This window comes from Tamandua tetradactyla, chromosome 5 (genome assembly GCF_023851605.1).
Source record: "Tamandua tetradactyla isolate mTamTet1 chromosome 5, mTamTet1.pri, whole genome shotgun sequence".
Lineage (NCBI taxonomy): Eukaryota > Metazoa > Chordata > Mammalia > Pilosa > Myrmecophagidae > Tamandua > Tamandua tetradactyla.
The window spans coordinates 101,996,817-102,013,314 of NC_135331.1; the positions used below are offsets into that span (position 1 = coordinate 101,996,817).

Here is a 16,498-nt window from a genome sequence, read left to right on the forward strand (position 1 = left end):
TACTATAAATGAGCTAGACTTAACAGACATTTATAGGACATTACATCCCACAACAGCAGGATACACCTTTTTCTCAAGTGCTCATGGATCATTCTCAAAGATAGACCATATGCTGGGTCACAAAGCAAGTCTTAACAAATTTAAAAAGATTGAAATCATACACAACACTTTCTCGGATCATAAAGGAATGAAGTTGGAAATCAATAATAGGCGGAGTGCCAGAAAATTCACAAATACGTGGAGGCTCAACAACACACTCTTAAACAACGAGTGGGTCAAAGAAGAAATTGCAAGAGAAATTAGTAAATACCTCGAGGCGAATGAAAACGAAAACACAACATATCAAAACCTATGGGACGCAGCAAAGGCAGTGCTAAGAGGGAAATTTATTGCCCTAAATGCCTATATCAGAAAAGAAGAAAAGGCAAAAATTCAGGAATTAATTGTCCACTTGGAAGAACTGGAGAAAGAACAGCAAACTAACCCCAAAGCAAGCAAAAGGAAAGAAATAACAAAGATTAGAGCAGAAATAAATGAAATTGAAAACATGAAAACAATAGAGAAAATCAATAAGACCAGAAGTTGGTTCTGTGAGAAAATCAATAAGATTGATGGGCCCTTAGCAAGATTGACAAAAAGAAGAAGAGAGAGGATGCAAATAAATAAGATCAGAAATGGAAGAGGAGACATAACTACTAACCTCACAGAAATAAAGGAGGTAAGAACAGGATACTATGAATAACTTTATGCTAATAAATACAACAATTTAGATGAAATGGACGGGTTCCTGGAAAGACATGAACAACCAACTTTGACTCAAGAAGAAATAGATGACCTCAACAAACCAATCACAAGTAAAGAAATAGAATCAGTCATTCAAAAGCTTCCCAAAAAGAAAAGTCCAGGACCAGACGGCTTCACATGTGAATTCTATCAAACATTCCAGAAAGAATTAGTACCAACTCTCCTCAAACTCTTCAAAAAAATCAAAGTGGAGGGAAAACTACCTAATTCATTCTATGAAGCCAACATCACCCTCATACCAAAACCAGGCAAAGATATTACAAAAAAAGAAAACTACAGACCAATCTCTCTAATGAATATAGATGCAAAAATCCTCAATAAAATTCTAGCAAATCGTATCCAACAACACATTAAAAGAATTATACATCATGACCAAGTAGGATTCATCCCAGGTATGCAAGGATGGTTCAACATAAGAAAATCAATCAATGTAATACACCATATCAACAAAATAAAGCAGAAAAATCACATGATCATCTCAATTGATGAAGAGAAGGAATTTGACAAGATTCAACATCCTTTCCTGTTGAAAATACTTCAAAAGATAGGAATACAAGGGAACTTCCTTAAAATGATAGAGGGAATATATGAAAAACCCACAGCTAATATCATCCTCAATGGGGAAAAATTGAAAACTTTCCCCCTAAGATCAGGAACAAGACAAGGATGTCCATTATCACCACTATTATTCAACATTGTGTTGGAGGTTCTAGCCAGAGCAATTAGACAAGAAAAAGAAATACAAGGCATCAAAATTGGAAAGGAAGAAGTAAAACTATCACTGTTTGCAGACGATATGATACTATACGTCGAAAACCCGGAAAAATCCACAACAAAAGAACTAGAGCTAATAAATGAGTACAGCAAAGTAGCAGGTTACAAGATCAACATTCAAAAATCTGTAGCATTTCTATACACTAGTAATGAACAAGCTGAGGGGGAAATCAAGAAACGAATCCCATTTACAATCGCAACTAAAAGAATAAAATACCTAGGAAGAAATTTAACCAAGGAGACAAAAAACCTATATAAAGAAAACTACAAAAAACTGCTAAAAGAAATCACAGAAGACCTAAATAGATGGAAGGGCATACCGTGTTCATGGATTGGAAGACTAAATATAGTTAAGATGTCAATCCTACCTAAATTGATCTACAGATTCAATGCAATACCAATCAAAATCCCAAGAACTCATTTTTCAGAAATAGAAAAACCAATAAGCAAATTTATCTGGAAGGGCAGGGAGCCCCAAATTGCTGAAAACATCTTGAGGAAAAAAAACGAAGCTGGAGGTTCGCGCTGCCGGACTTTAAGGCATATTATGAAGCCACAGTGGTCAAAACAGCATGGTATTGGCATAAAGATAGATGTATCGACCAATGGAATCGAATAGAGTGCTCAGATATAGACCCTCTCATCTATGGACATTTGATCTTTGATAAGGCAGTCAAGCCAACTCACCTGGGACAGAACAGTCTCTTCAATAAATGGTGCCTAGAGAACTGGATATCCATATGCAAAAGAATGAAAGAAGACCCGTATCTCACACCCTATACAAAAGTTAACTCAAAATGGATCAAAGATCTAAACATTAGGTCTAAGACCATAAAACAGTTAGAGGAAAATGTAGGGAGATATCTTATGAAACTTACAATTGGAGGCGGTTTTATGGACCTTAAACCTAAAGCAAGAGCACTGAAGAAGGAAATAAATAAATGGGAGCTCCTCAAAATTAAACACTTTTGTGCATCAAAGAACTTCATCAAGAAAGTAGAAAGACAGCCTACACAATGGGAGATAATATTTGGAAACGACATATCAGATAAAGGTCTAGTATCCAGAATTTATAAAGAGATTGTTCAACTCAACAACAAAAAGACAGCCAACCCAATTACAAAATATGAAAAAGACTTGAACAGACACCTCTCAAAAGAGGAAATACAAATGGCCAAAAGGCACATGAAGAGATGCTCAATGTCCCTGGCCATTAGAGAAATGCAAATCAAAACCACAATGAGATATCATCTCACACCCACCAGAATGGCCATTATCAACAAAACAGAAAATGACAAGTGCTGGAGAGGATGCGGAGAAAGAGGCACACTTATCCACTGTTGGTGGGAATGTCAAATGGTGCAACCACTGTGGAAGGCAGTTTGGCGGTTCCTCAAAAAGCTGAATATAGAATTGCCATACGACCCAGCAATACCATTGCTGGGTATCTACTCAAAGGACTTTAGGGCAAAGACACAAACGGACATTTGCACACCAATGTTTATAGCAGCGTTATTTACAATTGCAAAGAGATGGAAACAGCCAAAATGTCCATCAACAGATGAGTGGCTAAACAAACCGTGGTATATACATACGATGGAATATTATGCAGCTTTAAGACAAGATAAACTTATGAAGCATGTAATAACATGGATGGACCTAGAGAACACTATGCTGAGTGAGTCCAGCCAAAAACTAAAGGACAAATACTGTATGGTCCCACTGATGTGAACGGACATTCGAGAATAAACTTGGAATATGTCATTGGTATCAGAGTCCAGCAGGAGTTAGAAACAGGGTAAGATAATGGGTAATTGGAGCTGAAGGGATACAGACTGTGCAACAGGACTAGATACAAAAACTCAAAAATGGACAGCACAATAATACCTAATTGTAAAGTAATCATGTTAAAACACTGAATGAAGCTGCATCTGAGCTATAGGTTTCTTTTTTGTCTGTCTGTTTGTTTGTCTTTTTTTTCTTTTTCCTTTTCTTTTTTTTACTATTATTATTATCTTCATTTTTTTCTCTATATTAACATTCCATATCTTTTTCTGTTGTTTTGCTAGTTCTTTTCCTAAATCGATACAAATGTACTAAGAAATGATGATCATGCATCTATGTTATGATGTCAAGAATTACTGATTGCATATGTAGAATGGAATGATTTCTAAATGTTGTATTAATTTCTTTTTATTCTTTAATTAATAAAAAAAGAAAAAAGAAAAAAAAAGTGAATGAGAATTTTATGTTTAATAATTTGAAGATTGCCAAGCAGTTGTACCTTTTCACTCTCTTACCAACAATGCACCTGCATCCCAATTTCTCACATCTTCTTTTATCTGTTTTTAAAATAATAGACATCTTTGTGTGTATGGAATGGTATCTCATTGAAGCTTTGATTCACATTTCTCTAATGACTAAGATGGTAAGCATCTTTTCATATGCTATGTATCTATCAGTTATTGATACAGAGTGTTCAGCACTTTGGACTACTATCTGCTTTTTATGGAACATTTAGAAATCATAACAACCCCCACATTAACCCTTATAGCTTAAGCAAGCATGTCATCTGAGAAGTGCTCATTAGATTTTTTCCAAAAAGTAACATCTTATACTTACATCCAAGTTATTCGTTCTTTTTCTATTTGGTGACATTATCTTGTGAGATTTAAAATGGTACATTTCTAAGTGTTGTCCTCAGACCATCTGCATCATAATCAACTTGAGCGTTTGTACAAAATGCTTGTTCCTGATCCCAGCCCAGACCTTCTGAAACAGAATATCTTGGGTTGGGACTAAGCATTTTCAAAAAGCTCTCTAAGTACAGCCCAAAATGAGAATGAGGTCCTTTAATTCTGTATAGCTTAAAGTAATACTTCAATAAATTCCAGAGTATATTAAGCAGATAATCAAAAAGTATTGGCAAAGTCCCTTGAGGGATGGGAGAAAAAATATGGAACTATTAAACTTTACCACCAGGGAACACCTGATACTGTGTCAAACATCAGGGGCACCCAAATCAATAGGCCAAGCCCTTGATCTTGAGGCTTGATCTTGTAAAGCTTATGTATGTATCAGATAAGCTTAACCTACCTATAGATATGCCTAAGAGTTACTTCTGGAGGACCTGTTTTGTTGCTCAGATGTGGTCTCTCTCTAAACCCAACTCTACAGGCGAAATCATTGCTCTCCCCACTATGTGGGACAAGACATCCAGGTGTGAAAGTTTCCCTGACAGCATGGGAGATGACTCCCAGGGATGAGTCTGGCCCTGGCACCATGGGATCAACAATGCTGACCAAAAGGGGGAAAAGAAGTGTAACAAATAAGATATCAGTGGCTGAGAGACTTCAAATGGAGTTGAGAGGCTACTCTGGAGGTCACTCTTATGCAAATCTCAGTTAGACATACCATAACTTGCCAAACCCCAACCATAACCATTCCTACCAGTACAAAAGAATACCTAGGGCATTGTATGAGATTCTACAAAGGTTCCATGCACTAGGGTAACTTTCCAGAAATCTACAACCTCCAGATGGGTCCCTGGACTAGATAGGTCCTGGAATGCAGAGGGGCCAGCCTCTCCAGAACATCAACTAGTTCTATTCCCCTATCCAATATTATTGACAGATCCTTCCAACATGAAACAATTAGAATGGGCATAGCCAAAAACCCTTAGAAAGTGGGAGAAAGATGAAAGTTGATGGTAGAGTTATATAGAGAGTGTTGTGTTTAATACATGAATATGATTGCTGAATCATTATATTGTTGTTTATTTTAGTCTTCAGTATCTTAGAGTAGCTAGAAGTAAAAACCTGAAACTGTGGAACTGTAATCCATACCAAACTCTGAAATCTGTTCTACAAACTAATTGTTGTGATGTGCTTTGAAATATATTGCTTTTTTGTATATATCTTATTTTTCACAAAAAAGAAAAAAAAGTTGATTGTGATGATAAGTGTACAACTATATGATGCTATTGTGAACATTGATTATATACTTTGGATGATTATATAGTATGTGAATATATAATACACAAATTAAAAAATAAATAATTTTTAAAAAAAGAAAAAAAGAAGCTCCTTAAATGATTTTCAGGTATGCTAAAATTTTAGAACCACTGTACTGGAGTGGATGGCATTCACTGCCTTATAATATTATTTATCTTCTTTTATACATATCTAGTCTACCCAACTAGATAAGATTCCCAAGGGAGAGAATTAGGCCTTAGCTACATGACAATTGTACTTTCCAGGTTGAAAAAAATATATTTAATACTCTTGATAACCCTGCAAACAGACATTTGAAATAGTTTATAAATGAGGATACTAAGGCTAACAAATAAATTGCTCAAGGGCACAGAATTAGAAATTGCAGAATTGGATTGGCATTCAGGTATGACTGACTTCAAAGTCTAAGGCCTTCACACTACCTCTTGCCATCACTGACCTTACTTGTCAGTGTCCTGGTTTGGGATTCAGAAGATAAGGTCACTCCATTCTCCTTGCTTTGAATCCTAGCAGCTAGTATCCAGCAGGCACTCAGTTCATGGGTGTAATTATGTTGTTTTACTATACAGAAGAGTTAATACAAAGTTTAGACAAGAAGTCTTAAGGTTAGAGTTTTCAAGAATGAAAAGATTTTTAAAATCAGATATCGCTAATGATCACAGAGCACCTGATTCACTCTAGATTTTAAATCAAAACATCCTATCCGAACTTAAGCCTATTCTTGTGAGGTTATAACAACACTTCTTAAAAAAATGTCCCCAACATAGATTCACACTTTTCTCTTCATCTCCTCAAGGTAAGATAAGCACAAACCGAACTTTATGAAACCTCATAATAAAACACTATATTAAGGGACTTCCGGAGAAGATGGCGGCTTAGTAAGACGCGTGGGTCTTAGTTCCTCCTCCAGAAAAGCAACTAAAGAAACAGAAACAATATGAAACAGCTCCCGGAGTCACGACAGAGACCAAAAAGACAGCGTACCCCATTCTGGAACGGCTGAACGGGTAGGGAGAATCCACTGCAGTGAGATACCCGAGGGGCGCACGTTTTCCCGGCTGGGGCGGCTGGCGACTGGGGTCCCCTCCACGCAAGTGGCTCCCCGGTCTGACTGGGAACATTGGATAGCGGGGCCCTCCCGTCACGCTTGGCGTCTCGGGCCAGCTGGGCAATTTGGACCGGCACTCCCCCAAGCCGCGGCCAGCGACCCCCGCCTCCACGCGCGGTTTCCCGGGCCGACTGCCCCGCAGACAAACGACCGCCATGAGCGCCACCTACTGGGCAGGAAAAGAAAAACAGAGCTCAGAGATTCCACAGAAAAACCTTTCAACCAGCTGGGTCCCACACCCAGGGAAGTCTGATCAAATGCCCAGACACCAGCAGAAAATAATGGATGATGCTCGGAAAATTGAAGATATGGCCCAATCAAAGGAACAAACCAATAGTTCAAATGAGATACAGGAGCTGAGACAACTAATGCTGAATATACGAACAGAAATGGAAAAACTCTTCAAAAACCAAATCAATAAATTGAGGGAGGACATGAAGAAGACATGGGCTGAACAAAAAGAAGAAATAGAAAATCTGAAAAAACAAATCACAGAACTTGTGGGAGTGAAGGACAAAGAAGAAAAAATGGAAAAAACAATGGATACCTACAATGGTAGATCTAAAGAGACAGAAGCTACAATTAGTGAACTGGAGGATGGAACAACTGAATTCCAAAAAGAAACAGAAACTATAGGGAAAAGAATGGAAAAACTTGAGCAGGGAATCAGGGAACTGAATGACAATATGAAGCGCACAAATATACGTGTTGTGGGTGTCCCAGAAGGAGAAGAGAAGGGAAAAGGAGGAGAAAAACTAATGGAAGAAATTATCACTGAAAATTTCCCAACTCTTATGAAAGACCTAAATATACAGATCCAAGAAGTGCAGCGCACCCCAAAGAGAATAGACCCAAATAGGCGTTCTCCAAGACATTTACTAGTTAGAATGTCGGAGGTCAAAGAGAAAGAGAGGTTCTTGAAAGCAGCAAGAGAAAAACAATCTGTCACATACAAGGGAAACCCAATAAGACTATGTGTAGATTTCTCAGCAGAAACCATGGAAGCTAGAAGACAGTGGGATGATATATTTAAATCACTAAAAGAGAAAAACTGCCAACCAAGACTCCTATATCCAGCAAAATTGTCCTTCAAAAATGAAGGAGAAATTAAAACATTTATAGACAAAAAGTCACTGAGAGAATTTGTGACCAAGAGACCAGCTCTGAAAGAAATACTAAAGGGAGCACTAGAGTCAGAACCGAAAAGACAGAAGAGAGAGGTATGGAGAAGAGTGTAGAAAGAAGGAAAATCAGATATGATATATATAATACAAAAGCCAAAATGGTAGAGGAAAATATTATCCTAACAGTAATAACACTAAAAGTTAATGGACTGAATTTCCCAATCAAAAGACATAGAATGGCAGAATGGATTACGACCCAGCAATACCACTGCTAGGTATCTACTCAAAGGACTTAAGGGCAAAGACACAGACGGACATTTGCACACCAGTGTTTATAGCAGCATTATCTACAATTGCAAAGAGATGGAAACAGCCAAAATGTCCATCAACAGATGAGTGGCTAAAAAACTGTGGCGTATACCTACAATGGAATATTATGCAGCTTTAAGACACACTAAACTTATGAAGCATGTAATAACATGGATGGACCTAGAGAACATTATGCTGAGTGAGTCTAGCCAAAAACTAAAGGACAAATACTGTATGGTCCCACTGATGTGAACCGACATTCGAGAATCAGCTTGGAATGTATCATTGGTAACAGAGACCAGCAGGAGTTAGAAACAGGGTAAGATAATGGGTAATTGGAGCTGAAGGGATACAGACTGTGCAACAGGACTAGATACAAAAACTCAAAAATGGACAGCACAATAATACCTAAGTGTAATGTAACTAGGTTGGAACACTGAATGAAGCTGCACCTGAAATATGGTTTTTTGTTTGTTTGTTTGTGTGTTTGTATCTTTTGTTTTTGTTTTTTTCTTTTTCCTTTTTATATATATATATATTTTATTAGTATTATTATTTTAATTCTCTTCTCTATATTAACATTCTATATCTTTTTCTGCTGTTTTGCTAGTTCTTTTCCTAAATCGATGCAAATGTACTAAGAAATGATGATCATACATCTATGTGATGATACTAAGAATTACTGAGTGCATGTGTAGAATGGAATGATTTCTAAATGTTGTGTTAATTTCTTTTCTTTTTTTTGATTAATAAAAAAAATTAGGGCGGGCCGCGGTGGCTCAGCGGGCAGGGTGCTTGCCTGCTATGCCGGAGGACCTCGGTTCGATTCCCGGCCCCAGCCCGTGTAGCAAAAGCGGAGAAACAGAATACAATAAAACGGGAAGATGTTTAAAGATGTTTCCCTTTCTTCCTTCTATCCTTCCTTCCTTCTCTCTGTCTTTCCTTTAAAAAAAAAAAAAAAAAAAAAAAAAATTAAAAAAAAACCACTATATTAAAAAAACCACTGTGTTATCCTATTCCCACTGTCATGTGAATACTTACAGCAAATCTGTGGATCATCCTCAATTGTTTTTATGATTTCATTTTCAAACATCTTCCATAGATATCGATCCCAGGAATGGAATCCCAAATTTAACTCCTGGGGATAACCCATACATGTACCCAGAACAGAGTAAAGGCTTCCACAAAGCAGGATCAACTCTTCCACCAGTGAAATTTTCATTGTAAGTACATCTTAATACTAGGGTTATTTAGTTAGTTTTAAGGGGATTATATCTCTCACCACTATATCTAAATTAATTTTTAAAGGAGGATAGATCTCAGTAGACATGATTGGGTGAAAAACTCCTTAAAAATTCATTTCTATTAATGAATGAATGAACGCATGCATGTGTATAACTGAAATTATACACAGGATCTTGACTAGAATATAGAAGTGGTTGTTAATTTTGTTCTTATTGCTATTATCACAGATTTGATGAATTTTTAATTTTCATACCAAATCAGATTGTTAGTGACTCCAATTTGGGTTGACTTAAACTTGTAACTAACCTTAGAACAAAGTGATTGAGAAGAAAGGGAGGATTGGTAAAGAAAAAAAGTTGGTTAATCACATTTAAAATGTTATTTAAAAAACTAATCATGTGTTCCTTCCTAAAATGATAAAAAATAATAAAAATAATGACCCTTACTATTTTGAAGTCCATATAGGAAAATTAAAACCAGAAAGTAAGCCATTTTCTTGAACACAATTATGTATTGATCTCTTTGCTATAAAGGCCACACCAATTTTATGGCTGCATTCTCTTTTTTTCAGAGTGCCTTATGAAAGGAAATTTGATACGTTTATTCCACTTGAGCCTCTTCCACAAATTCCCACGTGAGTTCCTTCACTGTGTTTTATATTATTCTTCCTTTGTGAAAATATCAATTATTTTAATCTTTTTTTATGGAGAGATATTTGGAGGGCAAGTGTGTGTGGAATCTGGCAGCTGGGATGTTCATGTGTCCAGCAGATATGATAAATAGGTGCCACGCATTGTGCTGGGTTTGCTCTATGGGAGGGTTACATGGAAAAAATAGTGTCCTTGCTTTCTCAAACTTAATTGTTTGTTGGAAAAGAAGGACACATGCCCAAATGATTGCAGCAAGGGAGGAAGGTCAGAGTTTCAAGGGGCAGAGAGAAAGCCAATGGAGCACTCCTGTATTTGAGGGAAGTATCATTCCTCGATCTTACATTTCTGCTCAGCTCCATTCTGAGCCTCATTCATTCACCCAAAATGATTCCTGACCTACAAAGAGATATTTGTCCATATAAAAAAACTGGCTTTTGGATACCATCCATATAAATACAGATAGAGTGGATAAGTGTTCCAGAGCCTGACCCACTGGGGTTTAGCTGGGGGACCAAATCCTGAAGCTCAGTGGGAATACTTTTTTTTTTTTTTTTTGCATGGGCAGGCACCGGGAATTGAACCCGGTTCTCTGGCATGGCAGGCGAGAATTCTGCCACTAAACTACTGTTGCACTGCCCAGGGAATACTTTGCATAAACTCTACTCTTGAATATTCAAAATAACAGCAATCAGGGGGTTTAGTGGTAGAATGCTCACCTGCCATGTGGGAGACCCGATTTAGATTCCTAGCCCATGTACCGCCCCTTACCCCACCAAAATAGCAATCATCTGTAATCCCACCATGCCACCTATTCTAGCTTTTATATATTGCTTTTCACGTGCAAACATGTTTTTACAAATATAAATCATAGAATACCAATGAATCTTGTTTTCCTGAAAAAGTAAGTATTTTTTAAAGAAGGACAAAACGTTGCAGGACCAGCATATCCCTCTGTGCTGTGGCTAGCATGAGAACTGGGAGACTCAAGCCTTTTCTTCAGGAATCTGATAATCACCCTGATGAAAAAATCTAGTCACTAATCATGGCAGTAGACAGAAAGACTCTGGTTTCAGTTTCTGATGTTGGATTTACCATTTCTTTTTTCTTAGATTCACTAATATTTTCTTCTACAGTGTCTGTAGTCTAATCTGCTGTGAATCCCATCCAGTGAATATTGTATTTTCACCTCTAGAAACTTCATTTGATTCCTTTTTATATCTTCTACTACTTTCCTCGCTGTTTTCTTTTTTCTTTTTTTTGGCATGGACAGGCTCCAAGAATTGGACCCAGGTCACTGGCATGGCAGCAAGAATTCTGCCATTGAGCCACTGCTGCACCACCCAAGAATTTTTTTTGGGGGGGGTGCATGGTTCGGGAATCAAACCTGGGTCTCTTGCATGAAAGGCCAGCATTCTACCACTGAATTACCTGTGCACCCCTTATTTTCACATTCTTTAATTTAAATACTTTAATGTAGCTGTTTTAACTTTTTGTCTGCTAATTCTATCATCTCTGTTGTTTTTGAGTCTGTTTCTATTGAATGATTCTTATCCCTATGGGTCACATTTTTGTGCTGCTTGGCACATCTATTAAATTTTGGTTGGGTCCTGGATATGTGATTTCAGTTGTTGAGTGTCTGGATTATATTATCTTCTTTTGAAGAGTGTTGGGTTTTGTTCAAGCTGGCAGCTAAGCCACCTGCAGTTCAGTTTGATCCTTTCGAGGCTTGTTTTCAAGATGTGTGAGGGCTGGTATAAAGTAGCCTTTACTCGGGGTGGGGGTGGGGGGAATTTAACCCCACTACTAAGTCACGGCCCTACTGGTGCCCGCTGAATGCCCCGAGTGATCAGTGAGGAATTTTCATTGTAGTTAGTTAGAACTTGAATGATGCCCAATCCCTGTGAGCTCTGGGAACCACTCAGCTCACAGTTTCCCAGTCCCTCTGTTGCCCCATCTTGTGAAATTTCACCCTAAACTTGTGTTTTAGTCTTAGTTTTTAGTAAAGACCTAAGAGGACTGCTATGCAGATTTCTGAAGCTCATTTTCTGCCTAGATCCATCTTCTCCAGAACTCTGCCCTCCAACTTCTAGCCATCCCTAAACTCTGATCTTTGGCTCATCAAACTCCAAGAGAACACTGTGCTCTGTTTGGGCTACTCATTACTCTTCTGTGATCTGGAATGTGCCTCTGGGCAAAGGCTGGGCAATCATGGGGCTCTCCTCATTTCTTTTCCTTCTCTTTGGGGTCACAGTCCTATGTCACCTGTTGTCTAATGCCCCAAAACTATTTCATATATTACACCCAGTCTTCTAGTTGTCTAAGGCAGGAGAGTGAATCTTATCCTTGGTTATTCCGCAGTGGCTGGAAGCCAGAACCTTCTTTGTTACCTAGGAATAAAAAAATTCTTTTTTTTTTCTTTCCTGTTATTTGATGGACTCAGTTTTGTTTAAGTTTATTACTCTCAATAAAGTTATTCATCTCTTTAAATATTTTGCCATTTGTGCTTAGGATTTTAAAATGTTAAATCTGTAAATGCAACATTCCAATTTTTAGATGTAGACAAAACTTGATAACCAGAAATGTTGTATGACTTGCCTAACTCTTCCCTAGCTGGTTAGTGGCAGAGGCAGAATTAGAATAAAAATGAGGTGGGAGAGATTATTGAAAAAAACCCCTTTAATTTGCAACGTGTCTACAGAGATTGTTTAATCAACTCAACAGATATCAATAGAGTTTTTTTTATGCCCTTGGCCTGTTGGAGAAGTGGGAAAGTGGCGGCATGATGGAGGCAGGGGTCATGAAGGTAACTATGATGTAAGGCTTGGTCCATTAGTCTAGATTAGTAAATGAATAATCCTAAAATAACTGAAAGTGAACATGGTACAATGTGCACACAGAAGGTTGTACACATGTGACGAAGTTGGGAATGGATTGTAGAGGAGGTGATATTTGATCTGGGTCCTAGATGATAAGTAAACTTTGCCAATAGAGAAGAGAAGAAAGACTATTCCAATTAATGTATCCTAAGGAAAAAGTATTTCAGTTTGCATCTATATTGGGACACTTAATTTTTTTTTTTTACGCATTTTAACAACTTTGAAATCAGGATGTATCTTACATTCCATGTAGGACAGGTGGTCAGTCATGACATACTTGTCATTCATTGCTTATGTTGGGTATGTTACCACATACTATGTCATATGTAGTAACGCACATAAGTGGTGAACTTGGTCTTTATTCCTGTGGCATGACTGGATGTATTAGCCAGGATTTTGTAGAAAAACAAAACCAACAGGATGTGTATGTGTATATATATATATCTTGTTTGTTTCTCACATGAAATTTAAAATCAAGTTGCTAGCATCATAAACGTCACTGTGTTTATTGGGATCATGTTACATTTATATATTAACTTGGGTGTAATTGTCATCTTTGTGGTATCAAGTTGAAGGAACAAGAGCTGTCTTTCCATCTGCTTCAAGTCTACTTTTGTGTCTTTCAAAACTCTTTAAAAGTTCTCATATCGGTGTCTTTCAGTTGTATTAATCAATCTCTCTCTCTTCTCACCCTCTGATCTCCTGTTAGTGCCTTCCATTAGCTAAACCCAACTCAGAGTCAGAGGGCAACTTCCAGAGTTGCAGGGAGGATTCAAGGTGATGCCAAACTGTAGAGGTCAGCCTCCTGGGCAGAAAACAGAGCAGAGGAGGGCAGAAAAGAGATCTGGCTTTGGGGCGGGGCAAATAATTAACAACCAACAAGGCATTTTATTTTGGTTTGGAGATCTTCTTGCTTTTGAGGCATGTAATGATCTATCCACTGAAGGTGTTTGTAAATTTTGCATCAGACGAATCCAACCTGAGGGTATTCTTGTCTCCCTACAGCTTGCCTTTCTGGATGAAAGAGAAGGCCAACAGGCTGAAGAATGAGATAAGAGAAGTTGAGGAGCTTGACAATTGGCAGCCAGCGATTCCCTTACTACAGGGTTTACTCCCTCTTGGTGGGTTAAAGAACCTTCAAAAAACAGTATAAAAACTGGAGGCAAGCCTAGAAGAGCAGGCTTTTGAGAGGCTTTGCAGTGGAGAGGAGAGAAGGCAAAAACTTCTCTCAGAGTGGATGGTACCCTGGGCAGATGTCCTGACTCTGCATTGTGGGGTCAGTGTGTTGATTGGCAACTGTTAGTCTTCTAATGGAACACAACCTTTAACTCCATGCCTCTATCCACAGGTTCCTTGGACATTTCAAGACAATCCTGAGCAGAAAAAGACCCACAAATCAAGCACTGTTTGCACTCTGGCAAGCCTTTTCCAATTGCTTGTCTTTGTCAGTGTTGCTGTCTTAAATCAAATGTTTGATTTTAATGAGGAATCACTGTACTTTGCTTTTTTAAAAAAATTTTATATTTTGAAAACTTTCGAACTTACAGAAAAGTTGCAAGAATTGTACAATGAACACCTATGTATCCTTCCCCTAGATCCTCCAGTTGTTAACATTTGTCCAAATTTGCCCTTATTCTCTCTCCTATAATTAATATTATTATTTTGCTGAACTATTTGAGAATGAGTGGCAGACATCATAATTCTTCACACCTATTGTAGTAGTTTGCTAAAGCTGCTGGAATATAGTATAGCAGAAGTGGAACAGCTGTTATAAAGGGAATTTATTACAAGTTTACAGTTCTAAGGCCATGGAAATGTTCAAATTAAGTCACCAACAAGAGGTTACTTTCACTCAAGAAATGCTGATGCCATCCAGAACACCTCTTTGAGATGGGAAGGCACATGGCTGGCATCTGTTGGTCCCTTGCTCCTGGGCTCTGTTCCTTTCAGCCTCTATTTCTAATAGGGTCCCTCAATTGACTTCTCTGGGGCTGGCTTTCATATCTTGGCTTCCCTTGGCTCTCTCCAGCTTCCTGCTTGGCATCTCATAGGAAGGCATATGGCAATGTCTGCTGTGCTCTGCATTTCTAAATGTCTGAGTCTCATGTTGGCTTTATTGGCTCTTTAAGCATCTGCAAACATCCATGTCTGTCAGCTCTGAAGCAACTGTTCTCCAAGCGTCTGCATCTGAGGTTTATCCGAAATGTTTCCCCTTTTAAGGGACTCTAGTAAACAATCAAGACCTATCTTCAATGGGTGGAGTTATGTTTCCATCTAATCAAAAGGTCACACCCACGACAGGGTGTGTCACATCTCCATGAAAACAACCCAATCAAAGTCTCCCAACCTAAGTCTGACAAGATTGGATCAGGATTAAAACATGGTTTTTCTGGAGTACATAATAGTTTCAAATTGGCACACCTACATAACTTCAGCATGCGTCCCCTAAAGTCAAAGATATCCACAAACATAACCACAATACAAATATCAAATTCAGCGAATTTACCATTAATACAATACTACTACCTCTTATACAAATGTATTCAAACATTTATTCAAATGTTATCAATTGGCCTAGAAACCTCTATTATAACAGTATTTTTTTACCAGCTAAAGGGCCCAGTTCAGTAATTATATATTACATTCAGTTGTTATGTCTCTTTAGTCTCCTTTAATGTGGAATGGTTCTATGCTTTCCTTTGTTTTTTATAAAATTGATATTTTGGTGGGACAGGAAACTGCTCTCAGAAGGTACTCTGAAGTTTTGGAGAGGAGTCCTACATGATGAAAGCATTAAGGAAAACAACCAAAATACAATTTAAGCAAGTTTGTAGAAGTTTCTAGGGTTTGAAGAGAGAGAATTCCTGTATAGATAGTTTCTATACCTGGGTAGATACTATTTATTAAAAAATAATTGAACTTTCACAGTTGCAGGGCCCCATTCCATCATCTAGAAATTAGAGCAATTTTCACTGCATTTGGAATTCTCTGGGGGCACATCTCAGGGATTAGACTGCCTTATTCCACAGCACTGCTCACAACTGGCAGCTGAAGAGTCCCATTATTGTCTTTGGGAAAGTTGTGTTGTGTGTATGTGTGTATGTGTGTGTGTGTGCACATGCACACATGGGTGTGTTGGAGGGACTAAGGCCCAAAAGAAAAGCTTAAATGGGAAAAGTATGTGATGGTGTGGCTGTGCCAGGTCTTTTTTCTTTCCAGATCCAAATAGACTGAACCTGTTAGATGCGAAGATTCCCTTCACCTCGCTTTAAGTTTTCTAGTAAATAAAAATGAGTGTCCATGTGTGTGTGCACGCATGCACTTTTTTCTAGATTTCAAAAACTGAAGCTTGAAGGTTTAATAGAAACTACCTGTACATGACATTTACAAGTAAATTTATTAGAGCAATAACTTTATACTATACATGAGGTATTCTAATTTCAGATACTGTGTACAGGAGGGAAACTATGTCATACTTGCACCAAAGTCCAAGTCACAGAAATGAAGACAATTTCAAGACTGTTTTATTGTCTCTGCACTCTAACTTATCAGCATGTTAAAGCATATTATTAAATTTCTGAAATTCTACAAGGGA

General features: G+C 37.9%; 1 protein-coding gene across 6 annotated transcripts in view; it reads left to right on the plus strand.

Moving 5' to 3' along the window:
• The window catches only part of SPATS1 (spermatogenesis associated serine rich 1), a 44,867-nt gene extending 28,369 nt beyond the window's left edge, over positions 1 to 16,498 (plus strand). The window contains exons 5-8 of one of the 6 annotated variants that reach the window (XM_077161952.1): positions 9,235 to 9,355; positions 9,949 to 10,011; positions 13,909 to 14,024; positions 16,348 to 16,498. In XM_077161952.1, the coding sequence (XP_077018067.1) occupies positions 9,235 to 9,355; positions 9,949 to 10,011; positions 13,909 to 14,024; positions 16,348 to 16,463 (416 nt within the window). In that variant the 3' untranslated portion in view covers positions 16,464 to 16,498. The other 5 variants (XM_077161947.1, XM_077161949.1, XM_077161953.1 and 2 more) reach the window with 5 other exon arrangements.